The sequence below is a fragment of the Musca domestica genome, unplaced genomic scaffold, assembly GCF_030504385.1.
Source record: "Musca domestica strain aabys unplaced genomic scaffold, Musca_domestica.polishedcontigs.V.1.1 47, whole genome shotgun sequence".
NCBI classification, from domain to species: domain Eukaryota; kingdom Metazoa; phylum Arthropoda; class Insecta; order Diptera; family Muscidae; genus Musca; species Musca domestica.
This window is the reverse complement of record NW_026712338.1, coordinates 1,242,204-1,258,351: the sequence shown is the minus strand read 5'-3', so window position 1 is coordinate 1,258,351 and position 16,148 is coordinate 1,242,204. Positions and strand designations below refer to the sequence as shown.

The window sequence follows — 16,148 nt, the reverse complement described above, 5'->3', positions numbered from 1 at the left end:
TATTTTTTCAAAATAAATGCAACAAGTTGTTTGATTTTTTTATTGTTTTTATACTAATTCTGACATTACAAGCCAAACAGGTAGACCTTTATACTTGCAATTTTTTCAAAGTTGCCCTACCTTCTCTTCATTGTACCATGATTATAGCCACCATATAACCACGGTACAATGAAGAGAAGGTAGGCTAAATTGGAAAAAATGCAAGTAGGGAGACCCACCTGTATTGTAATGTCAGAGTTACTATCAACAAATGCAACAAGTTGTCAAACAAACAGAACAACCTGTTGCATTAATTTTGAATAAATGAAAAAAAAAAAAAAAAAAAAAAAAAAAAAAAAAAAGTAATGAAATTTTTTCTTTTCAAAATCATGTTTTATTTATCTCTAAAGTTTTTTTTTCGCAAAAATGTACATTTCGTCCATAATACGTATTTTAAATCTATATATATAAAAATTTATTGTTATTCGTTTTTAATGGAATCAGTTTTTAAAGAAAAAAATTGAAGATATCGGTTTGAAAATTATTATCCAATTATTATAATAGCCAATTGTTGTTCGTTGGTAATAGAATCAGTTGAGAACGGCTGGAACGATTGGAATATGTTTTTAATGTTCGTCCTACCAAGAGTTTGCTTTTTATGCAATGAAAAAGTGACAACGCCCAATTTTACGTTCATTTTTCGATTTACCTAAAATCCTATTTGCCAAAATAATGAAGATATCTGTTCCACAGTTAGTATGCAACGTAATCTCGACTCTACCTCCAAGCCTAGGTATCTGTGTGGGTCAGAGGAGCCCAAACCTCCCAAAATTTACGTTGAGTCAGGGTCAGATAGAAGCCTTTAAGGATTGAAATAGACATACAACAGATTTTTTTTAAATTTGACAGTCTCTCTGCAGATAAATTGTCGCGGTATTTTGCATGGGCTTAGAGTTTAGAACAAGATGAGAGACTTTATTTTTTTGATAGTAATTCTGACATTACAAGCAAACAGGTATGTCTCTATACTTGCAATTTTTTCAAAGTTAGCCTACCTTGTCTCCATTGTATCATGCCCACAAGTAACGTTTTTATACAAACAAGTAAAAAAACAACTAAGTTCGGTCGGTCAAATGAAAACCGTTATATGGGGGTTTTACGTAGATGTGGTCCTGTATAAGTAATTTGTACCATAGGCTGTAGTAACTGTTTCGAACTTTATATACGAAATATGAAACAATCATGAAAATGCCGAATATCTGGGGGTACCCTTATATGGGCGCTATACTAAAACGTGGAACTATTTAGATAATTCTCTTTTAGGTGTAACGCCCAAAAGTCATGCTTTCGTTTTTGGGGTACATTATTATTGTCCCCTAGTAGAAAGAAGTATACTTAAAATACAACATTGGAACCCCTGGTGGCAAATGGCGGAACTACGCAAAACTGTCAGATTGGGATCAGCTGCTGTCATGAGAAAACAACAATCGTTGTCCAGCCAAAAAGGTATAAAAGGAGACGCATTTCACCCAATCGGGATCAGTCTTCTGTTGATGGCTGGTAAGTCAAGTGTGATTGGGAGGAAGAAAAGGCGCGCAACCTCGGTTGAATTGAGTCTTAGTAAGCCAAACAATAAGCCTTGACTATTTGTGGTGACTGGACTGGACTGAACGCAGGGTCAAGTGAGGGTTGTAGCAATACTCCCTATTCTTCGGGCTGCGTTGACGGCGACTGAACGCAGGGTCAAGTGAGGGTTGTAGCAATACTCCCTATTCTTCGGGCTGCGTTGACGGCGACTGAACGCAGGGTCAAGTGAGGGTTGTAGCAATACTCCCTATTCTTCGGGCTGCGTTGACGGCGACTGAACGCAGGGTCAAGTGAGGGTTGTAGCAATACTCCCTATTCTTCGGGCTGCGTTGACGGCGACTGAACGCAGGGTCAAGTGAGGGTTGTAGCAATACTCCCTATTCTTCGGGCTGCGTTGACGGCGACTGAACGCAGGGTCAAGTGAGGGCTGTAGCAATACTCCCTATTCTTCGGGCTGCGTTGACGGCGACTGAACGCAGGGTCAAGTGAGGGTTGTAGCAATACTCCCTATTCTTCGGGCTGCGTTGACGGCGACTGAACGCAGGGTCAAGTGAGGGTTGTAGCAATACTCCCTATTCTTCGGGCTGCGTTGACGGCGACTGACGTACTCATCGGGCTGCCGCTGTGCCAAAGCCGCCGCCACCCTATTCGCCGCTCGCCTATTCATCGGGCCGCCGCTGTGCCAAAGCTGCCGCCACCCGATTCGTCGTGCGCGTATTCATCGGGCCGCCGCTGTGCCAAGCTGCCACCACTACTACTCGCCGCTGACGTATTCATCGGGCCGCCGCTGTGCCAAAGCCGCCGCCACCCTATTCGCCGCTCGCCTATTCATCGGGCCGCCGCTGTGCCAAAGCCGCCGCCACCCTATTCGTCGCTCGCCTATTCATCGGGCCGCCGCTGTGCCAAGCTGCCGCCACTACTACTCGCCGCTGACGTATTCATCGGGCCGCCGCTGTGCCAAAGCCGCCGCCACCCTATTCGCCGCTCGCCTATTCATCGGGCCGCCGCTGTGCCAAAGCCGCCGCCACCCTATTCGTCGCTCGCCTATTCATCGGGCCGCCGCTGTGCCAAGCTGCCGCCACTACTACTCGCCGCTGACGTATTCATCGGGCCGCCGCTGTGCCACAGCCGCCGCCACCCTATTCGTCGCTCGCCTATTCATCGGGCCGCCGCTGTGCCAAGCTGCCGCCACTACTACTCGCCGCTGACGTATTCATCGGGCCGCCGCTGTGCCAAAGCCGCCGCCACCCTATTCGTCGCTCGCCTATTCATCGGGCCGCCGCTGTGCCAAGCTGCCGCCACTCTATTCGTCGCTCGCCTATTCATCGGGCCGCCGCTGTGCCAAGCTGCCGCCACTCTATTCGTCGCTCGCCTATTCATCGGGCCGCCGCTGTGCCAAGCTGCCACCACTGCTACCCGTTTATTAACATTTCGACTGAACTTTGTGATTTAGTGTTCTTCGTAAAAAGTTCTGAACGTGATTTTATTGTGTTTAGTGTAGTGTTTAGTGTTATTTAAGGAAATAAATTTATAACGTTTTAAGAAAATATTTTCGCTTCGCTCTCTCTCTTTATGTCCTAACAAATAAATTTTTGTGACGACTCTGGCCCCCGCTGAACCTACCCCAGCTTCAAAGTGAAAACACGTCGTCACAATGGCGCCCGAGCAGGGACTATAAAAGAGAGAAAGAATAAATAAATGAGTGAACAATAATTAGACAAATACAGATGAAAACCCAGTGAAAAAAAAAACAGTTAAAAAAAAAAAAAAAAAAAAAAAAAAAAATGTCAAACGAAAAGACAATGTTGAAGGTCTCCTGGGCCTATATGCTAAAGCAAGAAGACTTGGTAACATATCTTACTGAATTCAATCTTGATCCAGTTGGAAAAGTGGACGATCTCCGAAAAAGATGGGCTAAATTTCTCCACAACGACCATGAAGCCGATGTATACAGACGGCTTATAGAGTTGCAGAACAAACATGAAAGTACCAGTCCGACCAAATCGCCGACATTGCGAGCCGTCACAAAACAACCCCTTATAACCGTAACACCGTGTGGAGCAGAAGCAATAGTATTATCCCCAATAAAAACAGAGTACGCCCTTCCCCACATTTCCGCGGAAAGGTCACATGGAGAGTCAAGCACAGGGGTAACAAACGATCAAAAAGTACAGAAGATGTCGCCAACAAACCCCGAATATGGATTTCAAAAAGATTCTCCGCCCAAGCCATCCAATAATTCGTCGTTACTCGTAATTCTCGACCAAATCCGAAAATGGAATATTACTGTTGAAAATGGAATGGACCCTATTGGATTCGTAGAACGTGTAGAGGAAATGGCTGAAATGTACATCGTGGAATTGAATCAAATAATTAAAGTAATGCCAGAGTTGTTACGAGGTAAAGCTTTAATCTGGCTAAGGAACAACAACCGACACTGGACTACCTGGAACGAATTTAAGAGTGATTTTCTGAAATTCTTTTTGCCACCGAGATACTTTGAGAAATTGGAGGATGAAATTAGGAGAAGGATACAGCGTAATAAGGAGCCGTTTAAGGAATATGTACTCTCTATACAGCATCTTATGCAGCACACCAATATGACCGAAGAACAAAAATTGGAACGAATTTTTAGAAACGCGCATCCGGATTATCAATGGTACATTCGCCGTAAAGACTTTACCACACTTTCGGAATTGATCTCCTTGGCAGACGAACTCGAAAGCATACCAAATAATTCTCGGTCAGAACAGCCTCGAAATCAACAAAACTATAATCGACGTGCGGACAACTCTAGAAATAACCTGTATTGCACCAATCAAGGTGACCAAGTGCTAAACGAAAGCTCATCCAATCCAGAAACGCAGCAGGATGAACCCCCGGCAAAGAAGAGTAACCAGAATATTACATCATTGCAATGTGAAGAATATCGCCTTACTGCAACTGTCTTAATAGAGGGGAAAGCTATTAAAGCAACTGTCGACACTGGTGCCACTAGCTGTTTTATAAAAAGAGAATTTGCGAAAAAAATCAAGAAAAGGTTTACTTATTCACGGCATGAGGCAAATGTTATCCTCGCAGACGGCACCACGGTGAACATCACAAGATCAACAGTGTTACCTGTTACATTTGGAAACCAAAGCTCAGATGTTACATTTCTCATCATGCCGCAATTCAAGGAAAACATCATATTGGGATTGGAATTTCTAAAACAGTTCCACACGACCATTCACTGCGCCGGTATAAGTGTCAAATTAAGTAAGCCAACCACATCAACGGAGCATTGTACCGTGGCTATAGGAGAGGAAACCCCATCAAAAGAGACATTAAATTGACAATACCCAAACTAATCAGTGTCCTAATATAAGCCCATACTTCAAAGACCATCGCAATTCTCAAAATTTCAACATCACGATGGAGCAAGATAGCCCCAACACGAAAAAATTCAAACGGGCGAAGGAGGTTCCTATTTCATCCTCACATGCTTTCGCACATTTAGAAGAAGACTCCAGATCGACCGCAAGTAGTTTTGTGACAGTGTCCGAAGATCCTAGTTTGGAGTGGTGGACCCAATGGCAGACGCTGGTTGGTGTTCCTCCATCATCACCGCTATATAACATAACCGAACAAGCAAATCTGTTGCATAGTGATGACGTACAAATTCCATCGCAATCCAATGCTGCCGTCATATCGGACGATCACAGGTCCCCCAACGTGAAGGAAGATAAATCATTACCAGGAACGCCGGGACACGTTGTCGAACTGTCATCAGCCTCGTCGTCTTTATCGTCATCCTCATCCTCATCAGCCTCGTCGTCTTCATCATCATCCACAAGCCAAACGATGACACCTCATCAGCCAACAGTGTGTAGCAGTCAACCTTCCATCGATGAAGTGTTTATACCCAGTAAGGAGAATAATAGCACACCAAGTACAATCAAATTGCCAGTCACTGAAATCCCAACTGAGTCAACGCCATCGTCCTCGACAGACAATCCCGTGAACAATAACACATTTCTCGAACTGCCAAATTATCCCGAAAACCTACAAAGCCGTATCGAGAAGTTTAAAAACAATTGGAAAAAGGGACACAAACTGAAGCGAATTGTTAAACAAGATGGCAAGCAGTACCGCATAATAATATCAGCAGACGGGGTAGTGAAGGTATCTCTCCGAACTTCTGCAATTGGTCTCTAACATACCTTCCTATTCGACCGAGATATAGTCGAACCAAAGTGCCCATGTCGGAGAAATAAAAGGTTACATAACACCCTAGGGCTTCCTGGCTATTGAAACCCAATAGCAATAGAGAAAGCCCTAGGGTGTTATGTAACCTTTTATTTCTCCGACATGGGCACTTTGGTTCGACTATATCTCGGTCGAATAGGCCGCTGTGCCAAGCTGCCGCCACTACTACTCGCCGCTGACGTATTCATCGGGCCGCCGCTGTGCCAAAGCCGCCGCCACCCTATTCGTCGCTCGCCTATTCATCGGGCCGCCGCTGTGCCAAGCTGCCGCCACTACTACTCGCCGCTGACGTATTCATCGGGCCGCCACTGTGCCAAAGCCGCCGCCACCCTATTCGTCGCTCGCCTATTCATCGGGCCGCCGCTGTGCCAAGCTGCCGCCACTACTACTCGCCGCTGACGTATTCATCGGGCCGCCGCTGTGCCACAGCCGCCGCCACCCTATTCGTCGCTCGCCTATTCATCGGGCCGCCGCTGTGCCAAGCTGCCGCCACTACTACTCGCCGCTGACGTATTCATCGGGCCGCCGCTGTGCCAAAGCCGCCGCCACCCTATTCGTCGCTCGCCTATTCATCGGGCCGCCGCTGTGCCAAGCTGCCGCCACTCTATTCGTCGCTCGCCTATTCATCGGGCCGCCGCTGTGCCAAGCTGCCGCCACTACTACTCGCCGCTGACGTATTCATCGGGCCGCCGCTGTGCCAAAGCCGCCGCCACCCTATTCGTCGCTCGCCTATTCATCGGGCCGCCGCTGTGCCAAGCTGCCGCCACTCTATTCGTCGCTCGCCTATTCATCGGGCCGCCGCTGTGCCAAGCTGCCACCACTGCTACCCGTTTATTAACATTTCGACTGAACTTTGTGATTTAGTGTTCTTCGTAAAAAGTTCTGAACGTGATTTTATTGTGTTTAGTGTAGTGTTTAGTGTTATTTAAGGAAATAAATTTATAACGTTTTAAGAAAATATTTTTGCTTCGCTCTCTCTCTCTTTATGTCCTAACAAATAAATTTTTGTGACGACTCTGGCCCCCGCTGAACCTACCCCAGCTTCAAAGTGAAAACACGGCTGGTAAGTCAAGTGTGATTGGGAGGAAGAAAAGGCGCGCAACCTCGGTTGAATTGAGTCTTAGTAAGCCAAACAATAAGCCTTGACTATTTGTGGTGACTGGACTGGACTGAACGCAGGGTCAAGTGAGGGTTGTAGCAATACTCCCTATTCTTCGGGCTGCGTTGACGGCGACTGAACGCAGGGTCAAGTGAGGGTTGTAGCAATACTCCCTATTCTTCGGGCTGCGTTGACGGCGACTGAACGCAGGGTCAAGTGAGGGCTGTAGCAATACTCCCTATTCTTCGGGCTGCGTTGACGGCGACTGAACGCAGGGTCAAGTGAGGGTTGTAGCAATACTCCCTATTCTTCGGGCTGCGTTGACGGCGACTGAACGCAGGGTCAAGTGAGGGTTGTAGCAATACTCCCTATTCTTCGGGCTGCGTTGACGGCGACTGAACGCAGGGTCAAGTGAGGGCTGTAGCAATACTCCCTATTCTTCGGGCTGCGTTGACGGCGACTGAACGCAGGGTCAAGTGAGGGTTGTAGCAATACTCCCTATTCTTCGGGCTGCGTTGACGGCGACTGAACGCAGGGTCAAGTGAGGGTTGTAGCAATACTCCCTATTCTTCGGGCTGCGTTGACGGCGACTGACGTACTCATCGGGCTGCTGCTGTGCCAAAGCTGCCGCCACCCGATTCGTCGTGCGCGTATTCATCGGGCCGCCGCTGTGCCAAGCTGCCGCCACTACTACTCGCCGCTGACGTATTCATCGGGCCGCCGCTGTGCCAAAGCCGCCGCCACCCTATTCGCCGCTCGCCTATTCATCGGGCCGCCGCTGTGCCAAAGCCGCCGCCACCCTATTCGTCGCTCGCCTATTCATCGGGCCGCCGCTGTGCCAAGCTGCCGCCACTACTACTCGCCGCTGACGTATTCATCGGGCCGCCGCTGTGCCACAGCCGCCGCCACCCTATTCGTCGCTCGCCTATTCATCGGGCCGCCGCTGTGCCAAGCTGCCGCCACTACTACTCGCCGCTGACGTATTCATCGGGCCGCCGCTGTGCCAAAGCCGCCGCCACCCTATTCGTCGCTCGCCTATTCATCGGGCCGCCGCTGTGCCAAGCTGCCGCCACTCTATTCGTCGCTCGCCTATTCATCGGGCCGCCGCTGTGCCAAGCTGCCACCACTGCTACCCGTTTATTAACATTTCGACTGAACTTTGTGATTTAGTGTTCTTCGTAAAAAGTTCTGAACGTGATTTTATTGTGTTTAGTGTAGTGTTTAGTGTTATTTAAGGAAATAAATTTATAACGTTTTAAGAAAATATTTTTGCTTCGCTCTCTCTCTCTCTTTATGTCCTAACAAATAAATTTTTGTGACGACTCTGGCCCCCGCTGAACCTACCCCAGCTTCAAAGTGAAAACACGTCGTCACAATGGCGCCCGAGCAGGGCGCCTATTCGTCGCTCGCCTATTCATCGGGCCGCCGCTGTGCCAAGCTGCCGCCACTACTACTCGCCGCTGACGTATTCATCGGGCCGCCGCTGTGCCAAAGCCGCCGCCACCCTATTCGCCGCTCGCCTATTCATCGGGCCGCCGCTGTGCCAAAGCCGCCGCCACCCTATTCGTCGCTCGCCTATTCATCGGGCCGCCGCTGTGCCAAGCTGCCGCCACTACTACTCGCCGCTGACGTATTCATCGGGCCGCCGCTGTGCCACAGCCGCCGCCACCCTATTCGTCGCTCGCCTATTCATCGGGCCGCCGCTGTGCCAAGCTGCCGCCACTACTACTCGCCGCTGACGTATTCATCGGGCCGCCGCTGTGCCAAAGCCGCCGCCACCCTATTCGTCGCTCGCCTATTCATCGGGCCGCCGCTGTGCCAAGCTGCCGCCACTCTATTCGTCGCTCGCCTATTCATCGGGCCGCCGCTGTGCCAAGCTGCCGCCACTCTATTCGTCGCTCGCCTATTCATCGGGCCGCCGCTGTGCCAAGCTGCCACCACTGCTACCCGTTTATTAACATTTCGACTGAACTTTGTGATTTAGTGTTCTTCGTAAAAAGTTCTGAACGTGATTTTATTGTGTTTAGTGTAGTGTTTAGTGTTATTTAAGGAAATAAATTTATAACGTTTTAAGAAAATATTTTCGCTTCGCTCTCTCTCTTTATGTCCTAACAAATAAATTTTTGTGACGACTCTGGCCCCCGCTGAACCTACCCCAGCTTCAAAGTGAAAACACGTCGTCACAATGGCGCCCGAGCAGGGACTATAAAAGAGAGAAAGAATAAATAAATGAGTGAACAATAATTAGACAAATACAGATGAAAACCCAGTGAAAAAAAAAACAGTTAAAAAAAAAAAAAAAAAAAAAAAAAAAAATGTCAAACGAAAAGACAATGTTGAAGGTCTCCTGGGCCTATATGCTAAAGCAAGAAGACTTGGTAACATATCTTACTGAATTCAATCTTGATCCAGTTGGAAAAGTGGACGATCTCCGAAAAAGATGGGCTAAATTTCTCCACAACGACCATGAAGCCGATGTATACAGACGGCTTATAGAGTTGCAGAACAAACATGAAAGTACCAGTCCGACCAAATCGCCGACATTGCGAGCCGTCACAAAACAACCCCTTATAACCGTAACACCGTGTGGAGCAGAAGCAATAGTATTATCCCCAATAAAAACAGAGTACGCCCTTCCCCACATTTCCGCGGAAAGGTCACATGGAGAGTCAAGCACAGGGGTAACAAACGATCAAAAAGTACAGAAGATGTCGCCAACAAACCCCGAATATGGATTTCAAAAAGATTCTCCGCCCAAGCCATCCAATAATTCGTCGTTACTCGTAATTCTCGACCAAATCCGAAAATGGAATATTACTGTTGAAAATGGAATGGACCCTATTGGATTCGTAGAACGTGTAGAGGAAATGGCTGAAATGTACATCGTGGAATTGAATCAAATAATTAAAGTAATGCCAGAGTTGTTACGAGGTAAAGCTTTAATCTGGCTAAGGAACAACAACCGACACTGGACTACCTGGAACGAATTTAAGAGTGATTTTCTGAAATTCTTTTTGCCACCGAGATACTTTGAGAAATTGGAGGATGAAATTAGGAGAAGGATACAGCGTAATAAGGAGCCGTTTAAGGAATATGTACTCTCTATACAGCATCTTATGCAGCACACCAATATGACCGAAGAACAAAAATTGGAACGAATTTTTAGAAACGCGCATCCGGATTATCAATGGTACATTCGCCGTAAAGACTTTACCACACTTTCGGAATTGATCTCCTTGGCAGACGAACTCGAAAGCATACCAAATAATTCTCGGTCAGAACAGCCTCGAAATCAACAAAACTATAATCGACGTGCGGACAACTCTAGAAATAACCTGTATTGCACCAATCAAGGTGACCAAGTGCTAAACGAAAGCTCATCCAATCCAGAAACGCAGCAGGATGAACCCCCGGCAAAGAAGAGTAACCAGAATATTACATCATTGCAATGTGAAGAATATCGCCTTACTGCAACTGTCTTAATAGAGGGGAAAGCTATTAAAGCAACTGTCGACACTGGTGCCACTAGCTGTTTTATAAAAAGAGAATTTGCGAAAAAAATCAAGAAAAGGTTTACTTATTCACGGCATGAGGCAAATGTTATCCTCGCAGACGGCACCACGGTGAACATCACAAGATCAACAGTGTTACCTGTTACATTTGGAAACCAAAGCTCAGATGTTACATTTCTCATCATGCCGCAATTCAAGGAAAACATCATATTGGGATTGGAATTTCTAAAACAGTTCCACACGACCATTCACTGCGCCGGTATAAGTGTCAAATTAAGTAAGCCAACCACATCAACGGAGCATTGTACCGTGGCTATAGGAGAGGAAACCCCATCAAAAGAGACATTAAATTGACAATACCCAAACTAATCAGTGTCCTAATATAAGCCCATACTTCAAAGACCATCGCAATTCTCAAAATTTCAACATCACGATGGAGCAAGATAGCCCCAACACGAAAAAATTCAAACGGGCGAAGGAGGTTCCTATTTCATCCTCACATGCTTTCGCACATTTAGAAGAAGACTCCAGATCGACCGCAAGTAGTTTTGTGACAGTGTCCGAAGATCCTAGTTTGGAGTGGTGGACCCAATGGCAGACGCTGGTTGGTGTTCCTCCATCATCACCGCTATATAACATAACCGAACAAGCAAATCTGTTGCATAGTGATGACGTACAAATTCCATCGCAATCCAATGCTGCCGTCATATCGGACGATCACAGGTCCCCCAACGTGAAGGAAGATAAATCATTACCAGGAACGCCGGGACACGTTGTCGAACTGTCATCAGCCTCGTCGTCTTTATCGTCATCCTCATCCTCATCAGCCTCGTCGTCTTCATCATCATCCACAAGCCAAACGATGACACCTCATCAGCCAACAGTGTGTAGCAGTCAACCTTCCATCGATGAAGTGTTTATACCCAGTAAGGAGAATAATAGCACACCAAGTACAATCAAATTGCCAGTCACTGAAATCCCAACTGAGTCAACGCCATCGTCCTCGACAGACAATCCCGTGAACAATAACACATTTCTCGAACTGCCAAATTATCCCGAAAACCTACAAAGCCGTATCGAGAAGTTTAAAAACAATTGGAAAAAGGGACACAAACTGAAGCGAATTGTTAAACAAGATGGCAAGCAGTACCGCATAATAATATCAGCAGACGGGGTAGTGAAGGTATCTCTCCGAACTTCTGCAATTGGTCTCTAACATACCTTCCTATTCGACCGAGATATAGTCGAACCAAAGTGCCCATGTCGGAGAAATAAAAGGTTACATAACACCCTAGGGCTTCCTGGCTATTGAAACCCAATAGCAATAGAGAAAGCAAATCAAGGAATCAAAAATCAGAGGGAGGAAGAGATGCCATGTAACGCCCAAAAGTCATGCTTTCGTTTTTGGGGTACATTATTATTGTCCCCTAGTAGAAAGAAGTATACTTAAAATACAACATTGGAACCCCTGGTGGCAAATGGCGGAACTACGCAAAACTGTCAGATTGGGATCAGCTGCTGTCATGAGAAAACAACAATCGTTGTCCAGCCAAAAAGGTATAAAAGGAGACGCATTTCACCCAATCGGGATCAGTCTTCTGTTGATGGCTGGTAAGTCAAGTGTGATTGGGAGGAAGAAAAGGCGCGCAACCTCGGTTGAATTGAGTCTTAGTAAGCCAAACAATAAGCCTTGACTATTTGTGGTGACTGGACTGGACTGAACGCAGGGTCAAGTGAGGGTTGTAGCAATACTCCCTATTCTTCGGGCTGCGTTGACGGCGACTGAACGCAGGGTCAAGTGAGGGTTGTAGCAATACTCCCTATTCTTCGGGCTGCGTTGACGGCGACTGAACGCAGGGTCAAGTGAGGGTTGTAGCAATACTCCCTATTCTTCGGGCTGCGTTGACGGCGACTGAACGCAGGGTCAAGTGAGGGTTGTAGCAATACTCCCTATTCTTCGGGCTGCGTTGACGGCGACTGAACGCAGGGTCAAGTGAGGGTTGTAGCAATACTCCCTATTCTTCGGGCTGCGTTGACGGCGACTGAACGCAGGGTCAAGTGAGGGCTGTAGCAATACTCCCTATTCTTCGGGCTGCGTTGACGGCGACTGAACGCAGGGTCAAGTGAGGGTTGTAGCAATACTCCCTATTCTTCGGGCTGCGTTGACGGCGACTGAACGCAGGGTCAAGTGAGGGTTGTAGCAATACTCCCTATTCTTCGGGCTGCGTTGACGGCGACTGACGTACTCATCGGGCTGCCGCTGTGCCAAAGCCGCCGCCACCCTATTCGCCGCTCGCCTATTCATCGGGCCGCCGCTGTGCCAAAGCTGCCGCCACCCGATTCGTCGTGCGCGTATTCATCGGGCCGCCGCTGTGCCAAGCTGCCACCACTACTACTCGCCGCTGACGTATTCATCGGGCCGCCGCTGTGCCAAAGCCGCCGCCACCCTATTCGCCGCTCGCCTATTCATCGGGCCGCCGCTGTGCCAAAGCCGCCGCCACCCTATTCGTCGCTCGCCTATTCATCGGGCCGCCGCTGTGCCAAGCTGCCGCCACTACTACTCGCCGCTGACGTATTCATCGGGCCGCCGCTGTGCCAAAGCCGCCGCCACCCTATTCGCCGCTCGCCTATTCATCGGGCCGCCGCTGTGCCAAAGCCGCCGCCACCCTATTCGTCGCTCGCCTATTCATCGGGCCGCCGCTGTGCCAAGCTGCCGCCACTACTACTCGCCGCTGACGTATTCATCGGGCCGCCGCTGTGCCACAGCCGCCGCCACCCTATTCGTCGCTCGCCTATTCATCGGGCCGCCGCTGTGCCAAGCTGCCGCCACTACTACTCGCCGCTGACGTATTCATCGGGCCGCCGCTGTGCCAAAGCCGCCGCCACCCTATTCGTCGCTCGCCTATTCATCGGGCCGCCGCTGTGCCAAGCTGCCGCCACTCTATTCGTCGCTCGCCTATTCATCGGGCCGCCGCTGTGCCAAGCTGCCGCCACTCTATTCGTCGCTCGCCTATTCATCGGGCCGCCGCTGTGCCAAGCTGCCACCACTGCTACCCGTTTATTAACATTTCGACTGAACTTTGTGATTTAGTGTTCTTCGTAAAAAGTTCTGAACGTGATTTTATTGTGTTTAGTGTAGTGTTTAGTGTTATTTAAGGAAATAAATTTATAACGTTTTAAGAAAATATTTTCGCTTCGCTCTCTCTCTTTATGTCCTAACAAATAAATTTTTGTGACGACTCTGGCCCCCGCTGAACCTACCCCAGCTTCAAAGTGAAAACACGTCGTCACATAGGGGATAAAGTACTCAGAAGGAACTCGGTTCAGATATAGCTAAAGCTTCAGATATAGCTATAGCGGTTCAGATATAGCTATAGCACCCATATATATGTTTCATAGGATTTATTATTTAAGTCCCTCACATTCGTAGTATGCATTCGACAACAATGATATTTGGTACCAGATATCTTATAGAGCTCGGAAATACATTTGCCAAATTTTTATCAAGAACGGCTATGATTTGGATATAGCTCCCATATATATCCTTAAACCGATTTCAGGTTTATTGTGCAATTAATGGCTAGTATCAGCCCAAATGGAGTGAATTTCGGGACTTACGTTTCCATTTTGTGCAACTCGGCTCCGATATATACATATATTTTTTTTAATATAATCCTTCTCGAAGTGATATCATAGCAAACTATAACTGCTCTAATGACAAATGTTGATAGGTGGTATGATCTACTTCAAATCAATTCTTTTGTTGCGGGAGCTCTACTAAATATGCGGAGTGTTCTAGGGCATCATTTCTTTACTGGTTTACAATGTAAATTACAGAAAACACAGAACGGGATGTGCTTATTCGAAATGATGTTACCTTGTTAATTTACTCATTTTATTCAGAAAAATATTATGCATTTGGTGCACAATAATGATGAAATTGGATTAAATTCTGTTTGGGCGCTACATCCAAATCCCAAGTTAAAAAAAAACACAAAACATGCATTAATAGACTTAGAATGTTATTTCATGAATATTATCAAAAGACAGAAGACATAATAACATCCTGTGCCACAGTGTGGCGTAGAATATTAAAATCCTTGCAATTAGGAGTACTAACACATTTTTAAGAAGTGTTATGTCACACGAAATAAGTAATTATTTCGAAAGTAAGTGGATTTTTGTCGTCCTATTTGTGGTCAAGGAATAATATATATCTGTAATATATATATTTTTCTTTTCCTATACACATCCTGACTGGAAGTGTCCATATACACTCATATTTGTAGACATGCATGTGCAGAATATGCACAAAAATATCTGAGACATAAGTGAAACTACAAAACATTTCGGTTTGACAGTATCCTTGATGAGAAACAATAAACACACACAAACACAGACACGCACACACATTCATACGACTGAAATCTCTTCATAGTTCCAGAGCAAAGACTGAGATATGTATGTTTTACATGATTATCTGCTTATGGAGCTGTCACCGCCAGTTATTCGCTGTTATAAGCTGATTAAGTTTTAAATATACCGCTATATAGTGGCTTAATTGTTATTCGAAAAACTGCATCTTTAAACTGTGCCACTTGCATGTGCATGTGTATCTGTGTGTGTGTGTGTGCTCGAAGAAATCCCACAATTATTTAGTTACCCCACGGCCAACAATTGACCGGTGTCCCCTCGCTGGTGGTTAAGTTAGCATAAATTTGCATAAAGAAATCAGCGGCACTGCTCGACAATAATGTGAAAATAAAACAGTGGCGACAGTAGTTGGATACATTCGTATTCTAACAAAGATCCACACAGACCAACAATGGCAACACAAATGTCCTGGCAGTAGCTGGTACTCTGTCCTCTTCGTCGGTTGGTTGTTTAGCGTTTGGTGCAATCTATGCACATTTAATTTGCATTTTTGTTGTATTTGTAGACATTTGCTTGTAGTTTTTGTTTTTGTTCTCTACTGTGGCATTACGACCTGGGTGGGTGACTGTTTTCCGCTATTTTCTTTCTCCCAAAAAATATACATTTTTATTGTTCCAGGTACTGTTTTATTGGTTGTTTTTTTTTCATTTTTTATGTCCTGACTTTTGTTTATTTGCCAGTGGGATTTTCAATTGACTTTTAAATGTTGACAATTTTTAACAGGATTATGAGGAATCAACACCGCAGTTAGCCACGGAGCAAAAGTAAATTATCATGCTATTATATTTTCTATGCATTTTCTAAGCAATGTTCTTCCTTTGATATGCGCCGTTAACAGAGGGTAACGAGAAGGCAGGAAAGAAGCGTGACTAACTGCAGGGTCTGGGTAGTTTTCAAATATGGGTAATTTCTTCGACTTTGTAATATGGGGAGGTAAAAACAAACCAGTTAGGAAAGGTCAAAATTCGGGCCGACTATATAATACCCTACACCACTATGCGTATTTAGTAGAGCTCTCATAACAAAAAAAAAGTTTATATTGGTAATTTATGTGGAGTAGATCATACCAACTAAGAACCAAATAACATTGCTCTGTAGTGCATGATATGACTTCGATAAGGATTATATTAAACAAGTAAAATATCAGTAAGTTCGGTAGGGTCGAACTTTGAATACCCTCCACCATTTGGATCGAATTAGGACATTTTCAAAAAACAAAAAAAAAAAAAATCCACTAAAAATTCTGTTAAAATCTCGGAAGGTGCCGATATATGGGGGGATAAACGATG

At 46.1% G+C, this 16,148-nt stretch overlaps 4 protein-coding genes across 4 annotated transcripts; all 4 read left to right on the top strand.

Annotated features, from left to right (window-relative positions):
* Positions 1–2,740: 2,740 nt before the first annotated feature.
* On the top strand, positions 2,741–5,610 carry LOC131804680 (uncharacterized). The gene is made up of 2 exons (XM_059127737.1): positions 2,741–5,028; positions 5,482–5,610. Exon 1 carries the CDS (start codon positions 3,351–3,353, stop codon positions 4,899–4,901), a length of 1,551 nt encoding a protein of 516 aa, XP_058983720.1. The 5' UTR covers positions 2,741–3,350; the 3' UTR covers positions 4,902–5,028; positions 5,482–5,610.
* LOC131804629 (uncharacterized) lies at positions 4,981–5,636 on the top strand. Its single transcript, XM_059127681.1, has 2 exons — positions 4,981–5,565; positions 5,619–5,636. Exons 1-2 carry the CDS (start codon positions 4,981–4,983, stop codon positions 5,634–5,636), a joined length of 603 nt encoding a protein of 200 aa, XP_058983664.1.
* Positions 5,637–8,331: 2,695 nt separating this feature from the next.
* Positions 8,332–12,606, top strand: LOC131804665 (uncharacterized). The gene is made up of 2 exons (XM_059127727.1): positions 8,332–10,906; positions 11,360–12,606. The coding sequence occupies exon 1, from the start codon at positions 9,229–9,231 to the stop codon at positions 10,777–10,779; it is 1,551 nt and encodes a 516-aa protein (XP_058983710.1). The 5' UTR covers positions 8,332–9,228; the 3' UTR covers positions 10,780–10,906; positions 11,360–12,606.
* LOC131804628 (putative uncharacterized protein DDB_G0277255) lies at positions 10,859–15,627 on the top strand. The gene is made up of 2 exons (XM_059127680.1): positions 10,859–11,443; positions 15,583–15,627. Exons 1-2 carry the CDS (start codon positions 10,859–10,861, stop codon positions 15,625–15,627), a joined length of 630 nt encoding a protein of 209 aa, XP_058983663.1.
* Positions 15,628–16,148: the final 521 nt, after the last annotated feature.

Bases quoted from the DNA above. Each gene is read 5' to 3' on its own strand.
- LOC131804629 (XM_059127681.1), top strand. From the start codon at position 4,981: ATGGAGCAAGATAGCCCCAACACGAAAAAATTCAAACGGGCGAAGGAG.
- LOC131804628 (XM_059127680.1), top strand. From the start codon at position 10,859: ATGGAGCAAGATAGCCCCAACACGAAAAAATTCAAACGGGCGAAGGAG. The intron at 11,444-15,582 runs GTGAACAATAAC...AATTTTTAACAG, and splicing joins CGTCCTCGACAGACAATCCC to GATTATGAGGAATCAACACC.
- LOC131804680 (XM_059127737.1), top strand. From the start codon at position 3,351: ATGTCAAACGAAAAGACAATGTTGAAGGTCTCCTGGGCCTATATGCTA.
- LOC131804665 (XM_059127727.1), top strand. From the start codon at position 9,229: ATGTCAAACGAAAAGACAATGTTGAAGGTCTCCTGGGCCTATATGCTA.